This window comes from Sarcophilus harrisii, chromosome 1 (assembly GCF_902635505.1).
Source record: "Sarcophilus harrisii chromosome 1, mSarHar1.11, whole genome shotgun sequence".
In the NCBI taxonomy this organism is placed as follows: domain Eukaryota; kingdom Metazoa; phylum Chordata; class Mammalia; order Dasyuromorphia; family Dasyuridae; genus Sarcophilus; species Sarcophilus harrisii.
Window position 1 is genome coordinate 54317240 of NC_045426.1, and position 24941 is coordinate 54342180.

The following is a 24941-nucleotide window of genomic DNA, read 5'->3' on the forward strand; positions in this document are numbered from 1 at the left end:
CCTGAAGTCAGGAGGACCCGAGTTCAAATTTGACCTTCCTAGCTGTGTGACTCTGGGCAAGTCACTTAACCCCAATTGCCTCAGGAGAAAAAATACAATGATCAAGATAGTAAGTAAATGAATGAATGAATAAATAAATAAATAGATCAAATTCAGAGTCTGTGAATTCTATTTTGGATACCATGGATGCCATAGGCAGAGCTTGCTTTTTTGAACGCTGCAGTCAATACCACACCACTTGTCCCTTAATTGTCCTTGGAAGCTTCATGATTGCTTTTGGGTCTTATCTCTTTGTCCAGAAAGTGAATCTTTTGCTCGAAGGCATGGACTATATTCTTTTTGGGGGGTTACTCTTGGTACCAAGCACAGGTTTGGGTGGGCACAATGATTCTCAGACCACAACAGGATTATAGAGTCTCAAATACCTTCCCAGGTGAATCTGGGGATTCTCAGGATGGGGACACAGGGGCTAGACACAATAGGTGGCCTTCCATAATCATAACAAGGATCACATCTGGTCCCTGCTTGACGATTCTAAGAAGGGAGAATCCCCTCTCTTCTGAGTTAGCCCATGCCGCTTTTGGATTGCTAGGAAACATTTCCTGACAGTAAGCTTAACTTTGTCTCTTTACAACTTCTACCCATTCCTCCTGTCCTCTTCTGTCCAGGACCCTTCAAAAACTTGAACTCATCTCTCCTGTGTTTGTCAAATCTTCTCTTCTCCAGTTGTTCCAACAGATCCCTGTATGGCTCATCTTAGGAGTCCGCTTTGAAATTACTTTGGACAAATCCACTAAATACATTCTTTTTGATTGGCCAATTGATGTGCCACTAGGGTGCAGCCAAAGCTCTCCCAGACAGCTTTCCCTTTGGTTTAAAAGGCAGATGACCATTAACACATATTAGCCTGAGTTAAGGTAGGATGTCTTGGAAGAACATTTGGAGCCAGAAGACCTGGCTTTGAGTTCTGTCCTTCACTTTTTAGTTCTGTGATCTCAAGCAAATCATAACTTCGCAGCCTCAGTTTCCTCATCTATAAAACATTTATAATAACAGCATCTAGCTCTCAGGGTTATTGCTCTATATGTGATAACACATGTAAAGCACTGTGTAAACTTTAAAGTGCTTTACAAATGCTAATTGTTGTAATTATTGTTTTCTACTATTTGAATTCTCTGGTACAAATTTCAACAGCTTAACTTCTTTATCTGTTGAAGGCAGGGGAACTAGATGTTTGCTAAGGACTCCTTGATTCTTAGTGAATTGTTAACTCAAGCCAGAAACAGAAATATGAACTTGTTATCTTATGACTGTGACCCCTGGCAGACCCTCTTCTGAGAACTCCTGCTCCAGCCCTTGGCACCTCCTTCACTATCAAGTTAACAGATGTGCTCAGGCTCTACTCTGGCATCCTGGGCCAGCTCTACTTTGTTTCTGCAGTCAACATTCTAACTGAGTTTCTTGTGAGGTTCCTCCTGTGGATTTATTGGGAAATGCTGGGGAGTGGGTTTCCTTCTAATACCATGTTTGGCCACTGACATTTTTTCCAAAGTTCACACTCCCAACTCTGTGATAGGGACTGAATTGAGAGTCAAAAGATTTTGGTTTTCATCGTGGTTCTGTGCTTTGTTATCTGTGTAATTGAGAAATGGTAGGAACCCTTAACCTTTTCTGCATCCTGGACCTCCTTGGCAAATTGCCGAAGCCTACACACTCCTCAGAATAAGCTTTTTAAGTGCTTAAAGCAAAATCCATGGGATCTGAAGGACACCGAAGTATACTGAAATTGTTCTCAAAATATATAAGAAAAACCATGGTCATGGACCATAGAGCAGAGGTTAAAAACCGTTGCTCTATGAATTTTAGTTTTCTCAGCAGTAAAATGTGCAGGAGGGACCAGATAACTCTCAAGAAGATTCCTCCCAAATCCTGTGATTCCATGGTTAATCTAATGTGATAAATCTAGCAATCACTTAATTGATAAGCATTTTGTTAAGTGCTCATTGTGTGCCAGGGATTGTCATGGGCACTAGAGAGACAGACAAGCAGAAAACAGCCCCTGGTTTCAAAGAACTTAGCTTGATTAAGGAAGACAAGTCTGTCTGTCTCTTTCTCTCTCTCTCTCTGTCTTTCTGTCTCCTTTTCTCTGTCTGTCTCTTTCTGTCTCTCTCTCTCTGTTTCCGTCTCCTTTTCTCTCTCTATGTATGTGTGCAATATATGTATGTGTGTATATACCTCTGTAGATACATATAGACACATAGATACAGATACCTAAAATACATATATAAAACTTATACTGTCTATATTATTATATACAGAATAAAAACAAAATAAATAAAAAGTAGTTCTCTTGGGAGAATCAAGAAAGGATCTGCAAATGAGGTGGCGCTTGACTTTAATCTTAAAGGAAGTAAAGGAGTCTATGAGGTAGAAGGGCATTTATTCCAAGAATGGGGTATGGCTGTCGCCAAGGCCATTGAATATGACCTAGCTCACGTGGAGAATGGGCCCATTGGTATTTAATTATTTTCTCTCTTCAATTGTGAGTAATGATAATGGTAATAATATAATAAAATTTACATAGCATAGGTTTGCAAAGTGCTTTACAAATATTATCTCATTTGATCCTCACAAGAATCTTGCTGACAAAGCTCAAAACTAAGAAAACATTTTCCTGCTATGAAGAGTTCCAAGTTACTTTGTTCCCTAATAAAACCTAAGTTAACCAGAAGACAGGATTTCCTGAAATGCCTCAGTGAACATTTGGTCACCATCACCCCTGTATTAATAGAATTCACCTCTGTCTCCTTACCTCTTCTCTACTTCTTATAACACAGTCTAGTAAAAGGGCAATTAGGTTTGGGCAATCAAAGTGATTTACTCACCAGCATTAAGTGTTGCAGCACCTGCCCGTATCTGTGGAAGGAGAGAGAGTCACATTAATTCCCATCCAGTCAGCCAGGGCTGAACTGAGGCTGAGGTGATGTTTTATTTACAAGTTCAAGGCCAGTTGGCCACTGGGACACTCACACTTTCTCCGAAGACAGCAGCTCCTGAGCGATGACATAAGCTCGGGATTGTCCTTCCTTCTGTTGGAGGAAAAAACAGGACAAGCAGAAACAGCTGATGTTAATGAGTGATGGCAGGTGGGATGGGGGATGTAAGTACTGAGTTCACATGTCTATAGGATACCGAGACAGACTGACATGCTTTCAGCTGGAGAAATCTACCAAAGGCTTGTCAACCCAAATTCAGAGTACTCTTTCTGAAACGAATGACAATCATAATTGAGACTAGTGTATTCTTCTGGGTTGGAAAGGACAAACTTTGCTCAATATCCCTTGAGTAAGGTTATCATTGGGAATTCACAGAATCTCAGATCTGGAGATCTTGATGTCCATCAACTGTTGATGGTACCTGATCGAGGATCCTTCCAACAATGTCCTTGACAAGTGGTCACCAACCTTTACTTGAAATCCTCTAATGAGGAGAAATCCACTACTTTCCTGAGCAGCCCTTTCTACACTGGGATTGCTCTAATCATTAGGAATTTTCCTTACAACATTGAGCTGAAAGCTGGTTCTTTCTCCTTCCCCATCCTATCTCCTAATTGCTCCTACTTTTATTCTCTGGGACCAAGTGCAATAAATCAGTATAGATTTCTCTATGGTCTTTCATCTCTGTGAAGAGATTTCATGTACCAAGCTCCAGTGATCAAGCTTTCTCTTGACTAATCATCTCCAGTTCATTCCATCAGTCTTTACTTGCCCAAAATCTCCCATGGTCTCACCATCCTTGGGTTTCATTTAAACTTCTCAATGACCATTATTAAAAAGAAGTGGTTTCCTGACTGGACACAATACAGGAGAATTGGTCTGTTTAAAAGTAAATTATAGCAGAAGCAAAGATGTAGTGCTAGAAGGAACTTTAGAGTTCATCAACAAACATCTATCCAACACTGAATGGTCTTTGCCTTTGAAGAGTTCCCATTCTCATAAAGGAGATGGCCAGTGAAAAAAATTATACAGTGTAAATGGAAGGTCCAGGAAGCTGGTGGCTTAATGGATAGAGCACTGAGCTTAGAGTCAGGGAGATATGAGTTCAAATCCAGCCTCAGACACTTCCTGGCTGTGACTCTGGGCAAGTCATTTAACCTCTGTATGACAAAAAGATCCAGCAGAGAAGGAAGTAGTAGACCTTTCCAATATCTTTGCCAAGAAAACCCCATTTACAGCTGTGGTCAATGAATCTTTGTCTATAGTCCATATCTTCATTTTATAAATGGTGAAAGCCAGGACAACAAGAGTTAAGAAATTTGCCTAAATTCCCATATTTAGTGGGACCAGAATCCAGAGCCTCTGACTCCAAATTCAGGTCTCTTTGTTCCAGCCATGTAAATTGGCAAAATAATATTAATAATAATAGTTGACATTTATATATGGCAATTTACAATGTGCCAGGCACTACACTAAGTACTTTACAATAAATATCTCATTTAATCCTCACAACTCTGAAAAATAGGAGCTATTTTTATCCTCATTTTACAAATGAGGAAATTGAGATAAATAGATGGTAAGTGGTTAGCTCAGGGGTTACATAGTAAATGTCTGTCCAGTCTCAGACATTTACTGTGTAATTCTGCCCTAGCCACTTACCGTCTGTTTGCACTATCCATTGTGCCCTCTAGATGCTCCCAAACCTTTACCCTCTGTCATGAACAGGTCTCTGGTTTCCATGACATCTCCCAAGTTCTGAATCTTTTTTCCGTTTCCAACAAGGGAGCTGGAAGTGGCAATATCATCAGCATCAGCCCTTTCACTTTAGGGGACAAATCCTGTATTTTCTCTGCACCTTGGTTTCCCGAAAGTATTGGATATAAATATCTCTAAGCTCTCTTCTGCCTCTAAATCTTAGCATTCTGAAAAGCCCACTAAAAAGGAAGGAACTTTCTTCTCTGGATTCTGAGAATAGCACTTTCCTGCCTCCATTCTCTCTGAAATTTAATATAATTCAACAGTTATATGCTTATTGTCTAGCTACTGACTGGAAGTCTTTCTAGAACTTTAAACTGCATATGCTTTATGGTTGGACCTTGCTTTGTGCCACAGATAGGTTCCTCCCGGATTGCTACACAAATAAAATCTTTGTAAACTAAATCTTATATTAAATGTACCAGGGTCTTTGTAAACTAAATCCTATATTAAATGTACCAGGGTCTTTGTAAACTAAATCCTATATTAAATGTACCAGGGTCTTTGTAAACTAAATCCTATATTAAATGTACCAACGTAGAGGAGAGGGCCAGATGTTTGAAGAAACCTCATAATGTGTTCTCCTAAGAACAAAATCAGAGATGACAGTGTCAGAGCTTCTAAGAGGCAGAAAGGACCTTAGTAGCCAGTTAGTCCAAATGGTCCTGGAAAAAGAATTACTTTTCTACTAAGTGGCCATCTGATTTTTGTTTGAAGAACTCCAATGAAGTTCCAATTTTTATGATGTCCCTATTCATTTTTAAGGATTAGGAGGTTTTTCCTTACATAAAATCTATCTACTTCTGCAAATTTCACCCACTACCCCTAGAGGACAAAACCCCCATTTTTATCCTTTGGCAAGACCATCCCTGGATACTTCTAGACGCTACAGACCATTCCCTTTAAGCTCCTCCACCTCTTCTTCTGGCACTCTCAGAAGCTACCCTGGGATCTTGGACTTCTTAGTAATAAATAGTCACCATATCTAGCCTGGACCAAGATCCACCATGCCATATGCTAGGTATTCTTATGGCAGGCGACTGTGCATGTATCATCCATCCTTGTGCCCTAGGTTTCTTATTCTGGTTCATAAAGCAGGTATCATAACAATCCTGTCAAAGCAGTTTTCCCTGGCTCCCCTCTCCCCTATTAGAATCTTAGCTCCCTGAAGGCAGGAACTGTCACTTAGCCAAGTGTCTATACATTTCTATATTATATTTATTATATATAATATCATAGATAATATATTTACATATGTTTCATATAATGCGTTTACATACAATATTATATTGTATCTGTAATATATAGTTTTATCATATAAATATAATATATACAATGTAATATTGTATATAACATAATATATAATACTATATACAATGTGATATACAAATGTAATCTATTACATATGACATATTTATACACAGTATCATACGCAATTATATTATAGTTGGCTACAATGTACTGATATCCATTAGAGGTAGAATCTCATACATGTGGATAAGTATGTAATAGAGATAGAGAAGCAGATGGAAACAGGGTATAATGCAAGGATGACAGGTCTAGGTGGGAGAAGATCGAAATTCTTGTCAATCACTTTCTTCTCTGTCTTGTTTCCAGTTTGTATCCCAGTGGCTGGCACAAAGAAAGTGCTTCATAAATGTGCCGTCTGTCTCTCTGAACCTCAGTTTCCCACTCTGTAAAATGGGAGAACCTGGACCACCTGATCTAATGTAGAAGAGCATCTGACCTGTAGATCACTCCGGGGTTGGAAAGGGATTATTTTAGCGATTAGGGGGCCAATCTCTTGGAGTTTGCCTGCTGTATCTCACCCCCGAAGTATCCTGGCGCATGGGATCCGAGTTCGCTTGGACTTACTCTCTCTAAGATATATCCGGCCTCTGCCACTCTAGAGTGGCAGGTTCTGGCAGCTGCAGGTGGCAGGTTCATATGCAGGTTTTCTCAGGGTGGGAGTGCAGCCCCGTGGAATCACATTAGTGCCCACCGGAGAAGTTGGCCGAGTGCGGGAGGAGGCTCGGCGGCCACATCTCTTTCCTGCCCTCACCCCCAGGCGTGGCTATGACACCGAGCTTTCTTTTCCCACCCTGGCACAGGTCACTCCGCACGTCCCCAGAGGAAGGGGCCCATCTGTTGCCAAGCCTCGTAGGACCAAAGAGGCCGGCTCTGGGTGGTCCTCCCGGGCACGCCTCGGTCCCTCCCTCGCTTCTGTATACAGAGGAGCTTGCTTTTGTAACTCCATCCGTGATTAATGTGGCTTTCCCTAAACCCACAGCAAAAGGCCCGAGTGGGAGGTCACGTGAGCCATTTAGGGCTAGCTCCTAGACGCGCGTCCCTAGGCGTTGCCCTCCCGGAGTTATTTAATTGCTGTTTGTTTAACCAGGAAATGAACTCCATAGACTGACGACAGTGTCCAGAGACAGACTTCTGGGAACGCTGGGGCCTCCTCCCCCCGGAGGGCGTGGGGTGGTCCGGAGGGGGGGTCTCCCGCTATCAGGTTTCTCAAACAAAGGCTAAACCGGGTATTTAAATCAGGTCTGCAGCCACCAGCTTTGTGTGCGTCCGATCTTATTATCTCCTCTTTGTCCTCAGGCGCCTAGTGCATTCCCACATTTCCTTCCCAGGGTCCCCCTCGCGCCTAGTAGCTGACACTGGAGAGGTGGCTGGTCCAGGTCAAGGCCATTGCTTCTCTGACCTACTCCCCCCTCCAGTTATCAGGTGATTCAGCTGCTAGAAGAACTTTGGTTTTTCCCAGGGATAGTTGAAGTCCTGGACCCTGAAAAGCCATGGAAAAGGGAGAAAGGGACCGGACAGAAATCAAGAGAGCTGACTTCCATCCTCAGTTCCACTAGGGATGTGTGATGTGTGATCTTGGGTAAGTCACAGGATTACAGAATTAAAGCATCTCAGTGATGAGTCATTTAATCTCATCCATATCCAAACAGGGAACCCCTCCATGACATTCCCTGAGAAGGATCACCTGGTCTTCATTTAGAAACCTCCCCAGTATTCAGATCCCCAGTATCTCTTGTGGAGAGGTGAAATGGGCAGCCCGAATACAGGGCAGTTTTTCCTTATATTAAGTAGAAATCTGGTCTATGTGACTTCCCTCCACTGCTCCTAATTCTGGTCAAATAAAAATAAATCAAATCCCTTGTCTAAACAATAGCCCTTCGAATACTTGAAAACAGCTATCATTTCCTCTCCCCTAACCCCACCTCCAGCATTCAACATTTCTGACTCCTTAAGTCAATCTAGGTGGCTCAGTGGATAGAGCACCAGTGGATAGAGCTTGTTTAAAAAAAAAAAAAACAAGCACTTAAGTTCTGCTTCAGACGCTTACTAGTTGTGTGACCCTGGGCAAGTAATTTAAGCACTATCTGCCTCAGTTTCCTCATCTGTAAAAATAGGGATAAAATTATTAATAACCCCTACCTCCCAGATTTGTTGTGAGGATCAGATGAGATCATAATCATAGAGAGCTCAGCAAACCTTAATGAGATATATAAATGGTGACTATTTCACTGGAGGTCGAGTTGGGGTTGATGATAATGATGTCTTTCTATCATTCTGTTTGCTCCTTTCTGTATATATTTTATCCTTCCAAAAATGATGCTGCCTCTGTATGGAACCTCAGTTTCCTAATCAAAGGAGGGTAATGATTCCTGATTCACCTGTTTCATGGGTTCTAATCTGAAGACCTAACAACAAAGCAGATATTAAAAATGATGATCAGAGCATAAAGCACCATGCTGATAATAAGAATGACCTCATTTGGGCATTACAGCAATATATTTCTATATTTGTATATCTATATATATCATATGTAACATATTTCCATGAAAATTATATTTTATTTGTAATATATATTTTATCATATTATATATATAATGTAATATGGTTTATAACATCATATATAATATGTAATATGTATTATTTTATATAATAAGAATGACCCCATTGGGGCATTTCAGCAAGCCTGCAAGGATGGGAGGGAAGGGGTTATTATTTCTCCTTTGAGGGGAGACCCAAATAGGATTATTGATAATAGTCCCATGGTTTTGTATGGCTCTAATTGTTTGCTGTCTTTTCCTTCATCTTTCTGGAACTTTCCCATATTCCTCCCAGGTCTGCCCTTTAGGGTAAATAGAATGAGGATAAATATTCTCCCATGTGACAGCCCTTGGTGTGCTTGAAGTCAGCTCTCATGTCACCCCACCCATCTTCTCAAGATTGATATCCTAAAAGGGTCAGCTTCATTAAATGGTACTCTAGCTGCTTCAGAGTTCTTCTAGAGGATCAATGATATGACACAGAGCAGTTAGAATTAAAAAGGATTTTGTTGTTATTCAGTCATGTCTGATTCTTTGTGACCCCATTTTGTGGTTTTCTTGGGAAAGATATTGGAGTGGTTTGCTATTTCCTCCTCCAATTTATTTTACAGATGAGGAAACGGAAGTAAACAGGGTAAAGTGATTTACCCAGGGTCACACAGCTAATAGGTGTTTAAGATCAGATTTGAACTCATGAAGATGAATCTTCTTGACTTTAGATCTGACATTCTATCCACTGTAGTGTCACTTAGCAGCCCCTGAAAGGAGAATCTAATCCTTAGCTCTTATTTTAGAAATGAGAAAAATAGGGTCAAAAGTATTTGGCCCCTAGTTACAAAGGTTGTAATAACTGAATTAGGATCAAATATAGGCCATCTGATTCCAAAAGTGGAATGAAATATCTGGGGCTGTGGGTGTGTTTCTAGAGGCATTCTGGTGTCACCTCTTACTGGTAGAGAGCTGATTGTTAAATACTCAGAATGAGTGTTTACATTGTAGAAATCAGAAAACCTAATAAATCAGAACTTGATTTATTGTTTAGACTTTAGAAAGTGATGGAGAAAATATTAATGCAAATTAAACTTAAAAGTGAAACTAGCATACTTTTTTTTTTTAACCCAGATAATAGTTGTTAAACAATACTGCCATACCCATTGTTCCTTCTCATTTTAGGTCTTTTAGCAAAGGCTGGCATTTTAGAAAGCAATTTGGAACTATGACTTCAAAGTTTCTGAAGTTTGCATTCCCTCCGATCTAGCAGTATCATCTTTAGGCTATACTCCAAAGAGATCAATTGGAGAGGGTAAGGGCCCAGATATATAAAGATATTTAGAGCAGCTCTTTTTGAAGAAGTAAAGACTTGGAAACAAAGGGAACATCTATCAATTGGAGAATGGTTAACCATATGGTGGGATATGATTATAATGGAATACAACTGGCCATGATCAATGGGACCATTTGCTTTGCTTGACTATATATATATATATATATATATATATATATATATATATATATATATACATCCTAAAAGTTTTCTTTTTTTAAATGAGGGAAGAGAGATAGGATGATGAGAAAATCTTTGTTTTGTTCATTGAAAAACTTTAGTTGAATTTAAAAAAAAAAGTAGAACCTGGAAAGACTATTTGTCAATAATTTTGTTGAGGCATCTCTTGGTCAGGTATGAATGGTGAGACTAGATGTTCCAGAGACCCCTTCCAGTCCTTATATTCTCTGATTCTGAGACTATTGCCTTCTTGAGGCCTTTAGCAGTCATTTTTTGGATTCAGCTCTCCCATCTGTAAAATGAAAGGGTTTGACCATTGATCTCTATGCTTCCTTCTAGGTGTAAAGTATTGTAGATTTATCCAATAAACAATTGTCAAGTTCTTACTATGTACCAGACTTCCATTAAAGTCCTCTTCTGCTGTTTTGTCTTAGCACGAAGATTATCCTGGGTTCCTGAGAATTATGCCAGTTGAGTTCAAGTTTTGGCAAAAATGGCCTCAGTAATTTACAACGAGTCTGTCTTCCCAGGATCAGAAGACTGGCCACAATTATTACTAGAGGGAATATCCACTTGGACAAAATCACATATCCTTGAAGTGCATGCAAGACACTGTCCAAGACTGGGGCAACAAAGAGTGAAAGTGATAGAACATCTAGAGGTCATAAGAAATATACACAAGTACAATGTATACATTTCTTATGACCTCTAGAGTAAAATCATAAAATAAAATAACATAAATATATTATATACAAATATGTAAAATAAATATAATACAAAGTAATATGTTATATATTATATAATATATATTATATATAATATAAAGTAAAATAATCATAGACAGCATGTATATACACTTTAGGGATCGAAAAACACTACATGTATAATCTAATTATTTTCTCTTCACAAATAACCCTGGGAAGTAGGTGTCCTTATTATCCCCATTTTAAACTGAGGAAACTGAGGCAGAGAGAGGCTAAGTAGTCACACAGCTAACACATGTCTGAAGCAGGATTCAAACTAAATTTTTACTGGTTTCAGGATCAGTGCTCAATCTATTGCTGTACTCTGCTGCTTAATTAGAAGATGATTCAGGGAGTCAGAGTAGTGTCCTGTGGGAAAAGGGGTGGATTTGAAATCAGAGGAGGAAACTTGGGTCAAGTGACTTGCCTAGAGTTACACAGTTAATGAATATGTAAGCCTGGACTCCAGGCCGAGAACTCTGTCCACTGCCCACTCTGTGGTCTTAAGAAAGTCCCTTCCTTTTTATTGGCCTCAGTTTCCACAAATGTAAACCAGGGGATTTTCAAGGTCCTTTTCAACTCATATATACTATTATTATTACGATTATATCATAATATTCAAGATTTAAGACTTTAGGATTTGACTTTAGGAGGGGAAAAAGAATCTCAGGCAATGAACCATCAGGAGGAAACAGGGAATAAATATAGGGTACATATTATAGATTTGTAACATCAGTACATTAGAAAAGGGCAGTGAATCTGGAGGCATAAATCCTGGGTTCAAATTGGACCTTGTGACACTCTGCCTTTCTGGGTCTCAGTTCCTATGTCTGATAAAATGGGGGCTCTTTGATTTTTAAGGTCTCTTGTAGTTTTAAGCCTTTGCTCCTATAACCAGGATGTGGGGGAAGGAATCAGGAATGATGTTGTCCATTTTAGACTGCAAGGTTAAGTCAAAAGGTAGCTGGAGTGTCAGCTGTCATAATCCTGGTGCCCACATCTTGCCCACCTCTTGTGTCTGCAAGGCTACCAGAACACATCCTTTCCTTCTCAGTATTCAGAACAGGTTTGATGGTACAGACTCAGCAACTACTTGGTATTTCAGTGATGGAAGTCACAGAAGAGAGACCTAATTTTTCATCCTGAGAGCAGCAGAAGGTGCCTCCTGGAAGGCAGGAGGTGGAGATCCTCACAACCTCCCACCCCCACCCCAGGCTCCAGCCAGGTCTTCCTCTTCTCTGCATCAGCTAAACTATTCATCACATCACAGAAACCGGAGCAGGATGGAAGCCAAGAGATCACCTAGTCATGAGATCAAACCCAACATTTTACAAAGGAGGAAACTCAGCCTCAGAGAGAGAAAGGGAAATGCCCAAAGATACTTGGGCTTAGTCCAAGTTTTACTTTGATATTTCAGCTTTATTCCTATCCTTGAGTCCTAGGAAATATGTAAGTGTTTGACTCTGATTTATTTACCCCAAGGCCATGGGATGGAGCGAGGGTGCATGGGTGGAAGGAAGTCATTTAGTTTTCAGGTCATTAACACGTTAACAGAGGCAAACATATCAAGCCCCTACCCCCATGCCTTGAGCTTCAGTCCCTTATCCCAAGCTTCCTATTGGACCTTTTTAACCTGATCATAAAGTAGGTATCTTGAACTCTACATGTCCAAAAAAGAACTTATTTGCATGTCTTGTAAATCTGCCCTTCCTCTTAATCTTTCTATATCTCTCCAGAAAAACCACTACAATCAGCACCACCACTAATAATGATGATAATGACAATGATAGTATCAGGACCTTAAGGGTTTGCAAAAGATTTCACATATATTATCTCAGTTAAAATTTCACAACCTCAGTGCAATCCTCTACTCACCATCCTCCCTACCCTCATCCAATCACTTGCTGATTTTACTTTGCCATCTCTTGCTACTTTGCTTCTACTTTAACATCTTTTGCTTCTGCTCCCTTCTCCCCAGTCAATTGGTTCAAATTCTTAGTGCTTCTCTTAAAGCCTCCTAACCACTCTCAGGTTCTAGTCTCTCTCCTCTCCAACTCCAACTCAAAATCGCCTCCTAAAGCTCAGATCTAACTTCCTCTATTCAAGAATCTTCAGGGGTGTCCTATTGCTTCTAGATTAAGGCAATGAAAGTCTTTCACTGTCCATCATCCAGTCTTCCACCAGTTCATTGCATATTATTCCCTTTCACACGTTATACATTTTATCCAAACTAGTCTACAAATTGTTAAGGTGGTTTCTCAAACCCATCAATCTCTGTCCCAGCTCCATGCTTTCCTTTTCTCAGTCTTCCCCATCCCCCAACCCTGCCTGGAATGCACTTCCTCCTTACCTCTGACTCTTAGCCTACTTGGCTTCCTTTCCAGCCTTAGCTCACATGCCCCCTCCCACAGGAAGTCTCTACTGGCCCTCCTAGTAATAAGTAGTCCACTTTCCCTGCCAAATGATCATGTATAAACTTGTCTATTTCTTTTAACCCACTAGTAGAATGCCAGCTCCTTGAAGAAAAGATTATTTTCCATTTTGTCTTTATATTCCCCAATGAATATAGTAGAGAGTGACAAAATATGAAACCATGGGATCTGGGTTCAAATCTTAGCTTTGCCATTTATTACTTATGTGGCCTGGGGTCACTTAGAGATTCAATTATTTAATTTCTGGGAGGGTCTCAGCTCTTCATTTGTAAAAAAAAAACAACGGGGGGGGGGGGTTTAGAGCAGATTAATAGCAAGATGTCTTTCAACTCAAAATTCACTGTGTTCTTATTTGCTGCCTGATGTCCACCATATCCACTGGAGTGGGAATGATTCTTAGAGATCATTTAACCCAATACCCTCATTTTATAGATTAAAAAAATGAAATTCATAAAGGAAAAGTGACCTTTCTAGGGTCATGCAGCTAATGTGTTGGAACCAGGGCTTGGATTGATGTCTTCTGCCTTCAAGGCCAGTATTCTTTCCACTATAAGTTATAATCCATTATAAAAGTGGGTATATTATTCACTTTGTTCACAGGTGCTATATTGTCTTTGTGGATAAATCACAGTCCTTTACTCTGGAAGCTTAAAGGACTGCACCATTCCATAGCAATGTCCAATGGCCACAAAAGGCAGAGGCTAATTTTTCCCTTCCCTGGGTCAACAAAAGGAAGCATATAGAGACTAAGCCTAAAATTCTAGGTCTATTCTTTTCAACAGACCAAGGCTGCCACAGGTTGAGATCTAAAATGGGTTTTATTTTAGATCTCATTGTGACTAGGGAAAAAAAAACCCAAACTAAGAATTCTGGTGAAATCTAGGGCTTCTTAAAAGGGTAAGATTGTATCCCCTTCTCTCTAGAAATTAACCTTCATTTTCTCCTTTGTGGAGGTTTGGGGGTTAAAGATTCTGGCAGAGCAGAATGATTAATGGGACCTGGAAACCAATCCCACCCAGCAAAGAGATAAGACTAGGGCAGAATCTTTTAGCATTATGAACCTGTTTGAAGGGAGCCCCTGCCTGGATTGTGGGTTTTCGTGGGAAGCTCTGTTCCCCCAGACTTCTTCTTACCTGCTTTCTGAACATGGCTAAGGTTCTGAGCTCTGGCACCCTGATTTAGTTTGCTGGGTATCTTCCTAAACCCAGAAATCATAGGATTATAGACTTAACAGTCAAAAGAAACCTTAGGCATCATCTAGTCTAAGCCCCTTTACTTACAGATGAGGAAACCGAGGCTCAGGGAAGTTGTGTCTTACCCAAGGTCACACTGGTGTTAAATTACAAATTTCAAATGCAAATTTGAATCCAGGTTTTCTGACTCCAAATTTAGCCCTCTTTCCATAGTACTTCATGGCCTCCAGCATGGTACAGTGAAAAGAACAATGGCCAAGGAGTCTAAATTCCTTTGGCCCACATTCAAGGACTTCTCCAATTTGGCACCAATTTATCTCACACCATTGTCTAACTGTCTGCTTCAGTCAGACTGTTTTTATCATCTTCTGGACTCGCCATGTACATTCTACCTCTGGGACCTTTGCTCATGTCATTTGTCTTGTCTAGAATGCCCCGTCCTCTGATCTACTAGAATCCCCTATTTAAATTGGAGGGGGCCTGAGGGATCAGCTAGTCCAACCTTTTTGGTCCATGGATGAGAAAACTGAGGCAAAGGAGATTAAGTCCTTTGTCTGAGATCATACAGCAAGGATCCAAGTTGGGATTCAAATTTGGGGTTCCTTTCTCCAAATCCAAAACTTTTTTCTCCTACTTTTTGAAATCCTGCCCTTCTCTTAAGATCTAACTTCAGCCTCATTTCCTCATCAAAGCTTTCCCTAACCATCCTGGCTCATAGGTATTATTCCCTCATCTAACCTCTTAGAGAATTTCCTTTCTGTTCCCCTCATTTAGTTTTTACTTTCTGCTGGAAGCTAGATGGGGCAATGGTATAACATTCTGGGTCTCAAGTAGAGAAGACTAGAGTTTAAATCTTAGCTTCAGATATTTATTAGTTGTGTGACCCTGGACAGGTCGCTTAACTTCAGTTTATTCAATTGTAAAAATGGACATAATAAAAGCATCCACCTCCCAGGGTTGTTCTGAGGATGAATAATATTTCTACACTGCTAGGCAAACCTTACAATATTATACGAATCCTAGCTAGGATGGTGGCTGACTTAGAGTGTTCATATCTCAAAGTTATCAAGCTGGAAGAGATTTCAAGATGAGTTATTCTTCTCCCTTTATTTTAGAGATAACACAACAGAGATCTGGACATGTTGTGTGACTAGGCAAAGTCAGCAGACATAATTTGGGAGTTTACCTGTCTAATTCCCTCCTGGCCATGCCTCCTAGCTATATACTTAGGTTGAAGGTTCCCTAAGCAGGTGCAAAGTTCTTTGAGGGCAAAAACCATATGCATATATTCTTTTTCTTTCCCTCCCACACCCTGATACTTTCCCTTCCTCACCCTAAACCCTAGCACAGTGGCTTTCTCAGAAGGGACAAGCAGCATGGTTCCATGGAAAGAATACTGAAAAAGGCCAGAGAATTGTATTTGAATCTTCCACTTACCACCTATGGAACCTGGAATGGGCCTGTGAGCTTCAGCTTCTCTCTTTGTAAAATGGGAAAGACTGTCATCTCTACTCCCCCTCAGCCACCTCTCAGCACTATGGAGCTCAGAGGAGGATGTGTGTGTGTGTGTGTGTGTGTGTGTGTGTGTGTGTGTAAAGCTCTTTCCCAACTATAACTAATTAAGGATGATATAAACAAAAGAACACATTATTATGGGAAGTACTCCATATACTATATTTGGAGATTACCTACAGCTAGCCTGTCTACTCTAATGGTCAGAAAGAGCCTGGGATGCACAACTACCAGAAGAGGAAGAAGGATAGAACTGTTCCAAATACAAGGGACACAGACTGACTTATAACCCAGGCTGAACCTTACTCCTGTCTAACCCCAGTAAAACTTATTCCTTCCTAAATATCTACTATCACAATTCAAGTCAACAAACATTTATTAAGTGTTTATGACATACGAGGTACTGAGCTAAGCTCTGGATATACAAAGAAGAAAAAGAAAAATAGAACCTGTCCTCAAGGAGCTTACAATCAAATGAGGGAAGGCAATACATTAAAAAAAGAGAGAGAGAGAGAAAGGGGAATAATGTAAGGGAGGGAAGAAACCAGGAAATAAATATCTAGTGTCTCTGCAACTAGACCCAAAGAGGTGACTGCTGAGCAAAGGAGGAGGGGTGCATGATCCCTACTAGAGCAGCTCTGGCCTCTGTGATGATGGATCCAGCCAGGGTCTCGCTTCAGAGATGCTCCCCTGAGGACTGATATTTTTCTGACTGCAGCTGCAGCCTTAAAAAGCCCCCAGAAGGCCGGAGAGCCAGACTCATTGTCAGTCTGGGCCAATGTGTCAGCCAGACTCTGAATGCTTCCATTTACAAGTAGCTCTATTTTTAATTCTCTTGATTTCAATCTCTCTCTCTCCCTCCCCCCTCTCTTTCTCTCCTCTCTTCTGTCTTTCTCTCTTCGCATCTTTCTCTGTCTCTTATTTTCTATTTCCTTTAACTTAAATGTTGTGTATATACATACATGTATGCGTGCATGCATGCTTGTATGTATGTGCGTATGTATGTATGTAATATCCATGTATGTTTTTCTGGACTGGGCTCAGGTCCCTTATCTCAGAGCAGCCACAATGTCCCCTGATTCACTTTGTCCATTGCGGCTGTAAAGAGTGGGCTGCTTTTCTCTGCCTTGGACCCTCCTAAAAATGAGTGAGTAATTCTCAGAGGCAACTCAACTAGGACCCCATGATTTCTCTCAGCTCAATAGATGTTGCTGGAGATATACATTCTTGTCTCTATCTCCCAAATGGAAAGATCGAGACACAAGAAGTGCCTGTTGGGAAGAGAGATTCAGTGGGATCCTTGTTTCTGGAGGAAGGTAGCCACAGGGCCAGGTGGGACTATCCTCAATTATACAGAAAGTCCGGGTTCAGACACAAATGGGAGGAAGGTCAAATGGACCAAATCAGTTGGGATCCCTGTATCCTAGAGTAAAAGGAATAACACAGTCACTCCTTAACTGGTTTATTATGCATCAAACACCCCAAAGCTACATGCAGCTGAGATGCGTAGGGGTGGTTCTGAAGCACTCTCTGGGACATCTAACACTCAGTTTATCTGGGCTTGTCTTATTCTCTCAGTCCCAAGGGCTAGAAACAGAGAGTTTGCAATATCTCAGCTGCAGGTGGGAAAATCTAAGCATGGACAACAGTAAGAGATAGTTGGGGACATCCCTTTCTATAGGTTAAAGTCATAGGCGCCTTAAGGACATCTTTAATTTGTCAATTGTCTCTCTAGGGGAGAAGAGACAAGAGGGGCCAAATAGTAAAGTAAATGCCAATCATAAGAGCCCGATGACTGCTTGTTGATCCATATCCTGGTAAATCTTGAGCTCAGTATTCATCTCCCAGGTGTGAATCTTTAACTTTGGGTCACTTCTCAAGCTCCATTCTCAATTGGAACTGCCAGAGCTCTGGAAAGAGTAGATCGGATCCTTCCAATAAACCCTCCTTCAGGCAAAAACAAGGGATTGAGCCAAACCTCAAGCAAGCCATCCCGTTTATTTCTGGGCCCAGATTCTGTGCCTTGGGGGCAGCCAGGGGAAGCTGTGGTGAGCTCATTTCCAAATGCATATAGTTAATTTAGGCAATTCCTGCCTTCCTCTCAACCCTTCCCCCCCTCCTCCCCATGGCAGTGCTTCTAATTCCAGTAGTGTGGAGAAGGGAGTTGAGGAGAGGAGGAAAAGGAAGAAGGGAAGGGAAAGGAAAAGAAAGGAAAGGAAGAGGATGAGAGGGGAAAAGATTGAAGAAATGAAAAAGAGAAAAGAAAAATTAGGGAAGGGAAGGAGAGGGAGGAGGAATAAACAAGAGAGAGGAGATAATAAGAAATAAAAAAAAGAAAAAGGAAAAGGGGAAGATGAAGAGGAGTATCAAAGAGAGAAAAACAGAGAAAGGAAAGGGGGATTATATAAAGGAAGAGGAAGGAAAAAAGAAGGAGGAAGAGGAAGAGGAGAAAGAGAAGGAAGAAGAGGAAGGGGAAAAACAGGAGGAGGAGGAGGAAAGGTGGGAGCAGTGAATGACAAGGGGAGAGGAGGCCGAGAAGGATGATGGAAAAGGAAGAAGTAGAATGTAGAAGAGATAAAGGAAGGGAGAATGTTTGAGAGGAATGGAGGAAGAAGAAAAGAGAGAAAAAAGAAAAGAGAGAGAAGAAATGAGAATAGGAAATAGAAACCAGGGCTGAAGGACAAAAAGAATGCATCATTCTCTGAATAATTCGTTTGTCCCTCTTCCAAATTCCTTCCTTGTGAAGGGAGAAAGAATCCTGTGGTGTCTACATAGTTTCTCTTCTGGGTTAGGAGAAAGCAGAGACCTGAAGGAAAAGGAGCTCTAGACCAGCTCTGCAGTGCCCTCTTTCCATTTGCCCTCACAGCTGAGGTCAGCCATGCCCTCTCCATGGTCCTGGCTGGGGGTTATGACCCCAACTCTACTCAGCTGGGCTGGCAGGATTCTTAAGAGGCATGGGAAAACCTACTGGGGTTCACACCAGAGCTTTCACATTCAGCTTTTCATTATTTCTCTCCTCTCAAACTTCATATTCTCTCTCCTTTTCTTCTCTATGTCTGGGACCTGACTAGGAAGTAAGTGTATTGGACTGAGAGAGCCCAGAGGTACTGCCTCTAGTCCCGATTGTATTGCTTACTTGTCATGAGACCATAGGTGGGTCACTGAGTCTCAGCTGCCTCCTCTGCCTATGAGACTAATACTGTCTCCCTGGATTGTCCTACAAAGTAGCTAAGCTAAGAGAATGCATCAGTGAGTATGGAAGTGCTTAAATAAGAGAGCTGTCACTTTGATGGGAAGACTGTCTTATTCACACATCCCAACCCCCATTCCCCTCTCCTCCCCTTCTCCATCTCAGCTTTGTTACAACCAGCCGTACAACAAAGTATTGCAATATTGATATGTACCTATGGTGACTTCCACTGCAATCAGCTCTATTGACATTTCAAATGCAGAAACACCAAAAATCCAAGGGAGGAGGAGGAGGAGAGAAGGAGAGAGAGAAAGAAAGAGAGAGAGAGAGAGAGAGAGAGAGAGAGAGAGAGAGACAGACAGCTGGGGACTCCCTCCATCCAATACACTTACTTTTAGTCAGGTCCCAGACATAGAGAAGGAAAATGGGAAAAATCTAGAGAGAATATGAAGTTTGAGAGGAGAGAAATAATGAAAAGGTGACTGTGGAAGCTCTGATGTGAACCCCAGTAGGTTTCCCATACCTCTTAAGAATGCTGCCAGCCCAGCTGAGTAGGGCTGAGGTCATAGCCCCCAGCCAGGACCATGAAAGACAGAGACAGAGAAAGAGGCTTCTATATTCCCATTAAACCTTGTGACTAGGAATTGCTTTATTCACTCTTTGTATCTCTGACACATGTTGTCTTGAATATATTAGGTGCTTAATGACTATTTTTTGACTGATTGTAATAGAAAGAACACTGAATTTGGAGTTAGGAGATCCATTTTTCAGCCCAGTTTCACTACTTCTTAGCTAAATCTGAATCTCATTTCCTTAGTGGGATGTGGTTTTAGAGTCCATCCTCGAGCCTGAAGCCCCACTTTGCTGTTTGTTAGCTCTGTGACTTTGGCAATGTACCATTCTAGAATAGTTCACTTCTCTGCCAGAGGGAGGGGAGTGGGATGGATAATCTCCCAGTTATCCTCTGAGTCTTAATCCTCTGGTCTCTCCTGGGAACCAGCCCCTCCCCTTTACTTCAGAACCAGGATGAGCAGACCCTTCCCCAACTCAAGGATCTTCTTACCTTGTGGGTGAGACCTGGCTCCCGCTGGCTGCTCTCATCTTCTTCTGAGGATTTCTGCTCCTCATCGGATGTGACATCCTCTGTAGGCACCACTGAGATAGGGCAGACCTTGTATGGTTCTGTGTAGGCACTGCAACCAAAGGGAGATGGGCAGAGGGAGATTAGAATCACTGGGTATCTGAAGTCCCATCGGAACAGTCTTAGACCTGCTGCTTGTTAAACTGGACCAAGCCTATTGCTTTTGAACAATTCTAGAAATCCAGGCTCTTGGAAGCTGGAGGAGGCAATGAGAAGGGAGGGGAGAAAAGCAGGGTGTTCACCAAATCCTTTTCAACTGTAGGAAAATGAAATGGGCTGGCTTTGGACAGATGAAGGGCCAGGAAGGCTTTGAGGGAGCATGGGTGCAGAGACACTTATCACAAGCACACATAGTTTGATACAAACTCGTGCCAAGGTCTTATCTATTTCCCTAGAGAGTAGAGTGGAGAAGTGGACAGAGCAAGAGATTTCAGGTAAGAAAAATCTGGGTTCCAATTTCAGTTCTGCTGCTTGATCTCTGTGTGAGCTTAGCAATTACACATTTAACTTTTCTAAACTTGAGTTTACTGGAGGTAAACTGAGAGTCTTGGACTAAAAGATCTTTAAGGTACTTTTAAGCTCACAATCATATGTTTTCTCTCTTGGAGCTCTCAGTTCCTTTGGGTTGAACCATTATCTTTTTGTAGATGACTCCCAAATCAACAATCAACATCTCCAACATCTGTTAAATCTTATACCTGAGTGTTCTATTGGCATCTCAAACTCAACATGTCTAAAAGTAAGCTACGTATTTTTCCCTCTAGACCCATATTAGAGAATTTAAATTCTTTCCCTGCTCAGCCTAGTATTCCATGCTGATCACAAACTACTTCCACCCCCCCCCCCCCCCCCCCCTCAATCAACTCTATGAGACAGCCAAACAGTCACTCAACAAACATCTGTTAAGCACATAAACAGGTTGCAGCTAGGTGGCTCAGAGAAAGCTATTGTTCAGTTGTGACCTCACTTGGGGTTTTCTTGGTTAAGATACTCTAGTGGTTGCCATTTTGTTCTCCAGCTCATTTTACAAATGAGAGGTAACAGGCAAACAGAGTAAAAGGGTTTGTCCAGGGTCACACGTCAATAAGTATCTAAGGCTGCATTTGAATTCACATTTTCCTGACTCCAGGCCTGGCTCTATCCACTGTACTACCTTGCTGCCAAATGACGTGTCCAGGGTTTTATTATATAAAGCACTTTATAAACTTCAATGTATTTAAAACATTTTGCATTGTCAACTATTACTGGACTGGATCTTAGGAGACCTAGATCTTCACATCTACCCCTGTGGTCTAGTAGAAAAGATGCTGACTTAAAGTCAGAAGGCTTATGTTGACATCCCATTCCTGACACTAGTTTTGAGAATGTAGGAAAGTTACTCCATTCTTTGAACCTGCATTTTTTTCTTCAGTTTCATGAGCAATACAATGTCAGCTATTACTGGACTAGGTCTTGGGAGACCTAGGATATAGCCTTGATTTTCACATATATTCATTTGGTTTATTAGAAAAAATGCTGACCGTCAGAAGGCTTACGTTGACATCCCAATCCTGACACTAGTTTTGAGAATGTAGGAAAATTACTTCATTCTTTGAACCCACATTTCTTCTTCAGTTTAATGGGTATGATGCTAATATTTTAGAGGCAGAATAGAGTTTTGTATAGAGAGCTGAATTCAGAGGCAGGGAGCTGGGTTCAAGTCGCCCCTCAGAAACAGGCTGGTTGTAGCGCCTAATCTTGCTAAACTTCAGTTTTTTCAACTGGAACAAGAAGGCATTGGACTAGATGACTTCGGAGGTATCTTTTGGTTCTAAATCTATGATTCTAAGATTCATGCCCCAGGCTGCTCTCCAAGATTATGAATTGCAGAATACTTGCCTATCCGAATCTGTATTGATTTTGCTTGGGCTGATAGAATCCCTGGCTTGGTACAAACACTGACAAATGGTGGAGCTCAAGGCTGGACACTGGTTACGTGGCCAACGGCCTGGGTATTCAAGTCACTCTCCCTTCTAGGACAGGGTAAAAATCCTGTCTCAGTGAGGGCTCTCCCTCATACCAGGCCTAGGACCTTAGTGGAAATTTTTTTTAAATCCTCCAAAAATACCCCTCATACTTTTTACTTTTTTCATTGTGGTGAAAAAAAGACTCTGTGAGCCTTAGGTTGCTATTAGAAATGTGCTCTTCTAAATCTAAAGCAACTTTGTGATTCCCCTCCTCCTCCTGGGTCTTGGTTTCTTCATTTGTAAAATAAGGATTTAGAATTGAAAAGTTCCTTTCAACTTTGACTTTCTAAGATGGGTTCTGTGTCACAATTTTGCTCAGGGTGGGCCCTCAAAACTTCCTGGGAAATTTCTCTTCTCTTCCCAGGGGGCTCCCAATTTTTATTTCCTATGTGATCTTTCCTTTCCCCTTAGATGGGAGAGGCAGGTTCCTGGAAGGGGCTTGGAATAAGGGAAAGCAGGTAAAAAGGAAGCTTCCTGAAGAATAATTTTAAATAAGAATAAACTGCATGTATTTCACTTCTTTTTAAGTCATCAAGTAATTTAGGAACATTTGTTTCTAAGAGGAACTGGATGAGCTATAATTTGGGGTCATGAGCATTCAGCTCAGAAATAAATCAGTTCAAGGACATTCAGGAGCTTTCTCCTTCAGTCTAAATTATTTATGATGGGTAGGGTCTCCTCTTATTCCCAAGGGATGATTGCACCTTACTAAGGACCAGTGTGTTAGACAGGGAATATGAATGTACAAGGATACTAGGGCTAAAGCAGAAAAGTACTAGATATCAGCTAGGAAACCTAGCTATCAATCTCAGCTCTTCCACCAACCTGCTGGGGGGTTTCTAGGGTCAAAAATTTCATCAATTAGTGGCCAACCTTGTGGAACTGACTCTAATCAAAGTTGGTCCTTGAACAAGGACAGCTGGAGCTCTACCCAGAGCAGCTTTGTAGAATCCTAGAATCCTAGAATTGATGAGGAGACCCTATCTTAGGGATTAAATTATATGTTTAAGGCTCCACTGGTAGAAAACATCAGAGGTGAGATTTGAATTCAGGATTGGATTTGCTACAAGCTTGGGAACTATGTTTGTGTTTACTATCTAAGGACCAGCACTTGAACACAGTACCTAACATATAGTAAGTGATTAATAAATGTTAAGTTCCAAGATACTTTAGAAAAAGGTTTTGTCCCTGGGGTTACTTTTAGAAATAGCAATTTAGCAACTGAACTGTCCAAGTTATGGATTGAGAGAAATCAGCATTAGTATAATGAGAACTCACATAAATGAAATTACACAGAAGTGGTGGAAAGAGATATAAGTCTGGGGTCAGAGGACCTGGGTTCAAATCCCAGCTCTGCCTGTGTATCTGTAAATGAGAAGGAAATGGCAAATCACTCCAGGATCTCTGCCAAGAAAACCCAAATGCAGTCATGGAGAGTCAGTATATGACTAAATGACTGAATAAGAACAACAAAATGAGAAATTGGACAAGAATGACTTCTAAGGCCCCTTCTGGTTCCAGATCTATGATCCTATAATATTAATTTATAACAGAATTGATTCATGTAAGGACATGGGCCAGCCCGCACTTTTGATAGCAGGGAGAGGCTTCCAAATCACTTCAAAGCTAATAAAGTTCCTTATAATGTCTCTTCTATGTCTCCCTTCTCCCTTTCCCCTTCCATTGTTGCTTCCTTTTTCTAGGGACTCAGCACTTCCATCTAGGCCATTACAAGAATCTCCTAATTGATCTGTCTGCTTCCAGTCTCTTTCCTGCCAAGTCATCCTCTATACAAAAGAAAGCTCCTTAAATACCGATTTCATTATGTTCCTCCCTTGGGGCTCAGTTTCCTTATCTGTAAAACAAAATGGCTTTTGCCTACATGATCTCCAGGGCCCTTTCTCATTTAAGTTGTCAGAGGATCTGTTTGTTTATTCAGTGATGTCTCTAAGCATCCTCTTCCTCTTCCTTTCCCAGAACTACTTTTTTTGGACCACTGGACAATCTCCGTGGTTGTATCCAACATGAATGAAGTCAGGACCATGGCTGAATGAATTTGCTTTTCTTTTCTTTAGCCACAGGCTGATCCCCTCATGTTGGCCACAGAGAGTATTATAAGGGACAGAGAGCTGAAAGTGGAATCATAGGATCTGAATTCAAATTCCAAGTTCTGCCACTTTCTATCTGTGTAACCATGACCAAATCACTTGGCTTTTTTTTGGGGGGGGGGGAGAAATTGCACCAGAATACCTCTGAGGTCCTTTCTCATTTGAAAAAAAAATGGTCCTGTGATTCTGGTGGGCAAGGAGATGAGATACTGGAGATTTTTTTTTTGTTGTTGTTGGGAAGAAGGTGAGACAGAAAAGTCTGGAACACAAAGTACTACTGGAGAAGGTCCTGCAAGGGGGTTTCCTAAGGTGCCTAAGGAGATGTCAAAGGAGGAGGAATGAGGCCAGAGAGAAGAATGGGTAGACAGGCTTCACCTAGCTGAAAATTATGTCCTGTGACTTGAAGAGAAACTGTGGATGGTAACAATGCCTTAACAACAGGAGTCTGCTCTCAGCTTTGTCAATAACCTGGGGGACCTTGGGCAAGATAGTCCCATTTCTACATCTTGGGGT

General features: G+C 41.2%; 1 protein-coding gene across 1 annotated transcript in view; it reads right to left on the reverse strand.

The window, feature by feature from the left end:
• The window catches only part of FGD5 (FYVE, RhoGEF and PH domain containing 5), a 178475-nt gene that overhangs the window by 61542 nt on the left and 91992 nt on the right, over positions 1–24941 (reverse strand). The window contains exons 3-5 of the mRNA XM_003762464.4: positions 20237–20366; positions 3031–3089; positions 2886–2916 (exon numbers count right to left, since the gene is read on the reverse strand). Of these exons, the coding sequence (XP_003762512.2) occupies positions 2886–2916; positions 3031–3089; positions 20237–20366 (220 nt within the window). The remainder of the gene's footprint in view (positions 1–2885; positions 2917–3030; positions 3090–20236; positions 20367–24941) is intronic.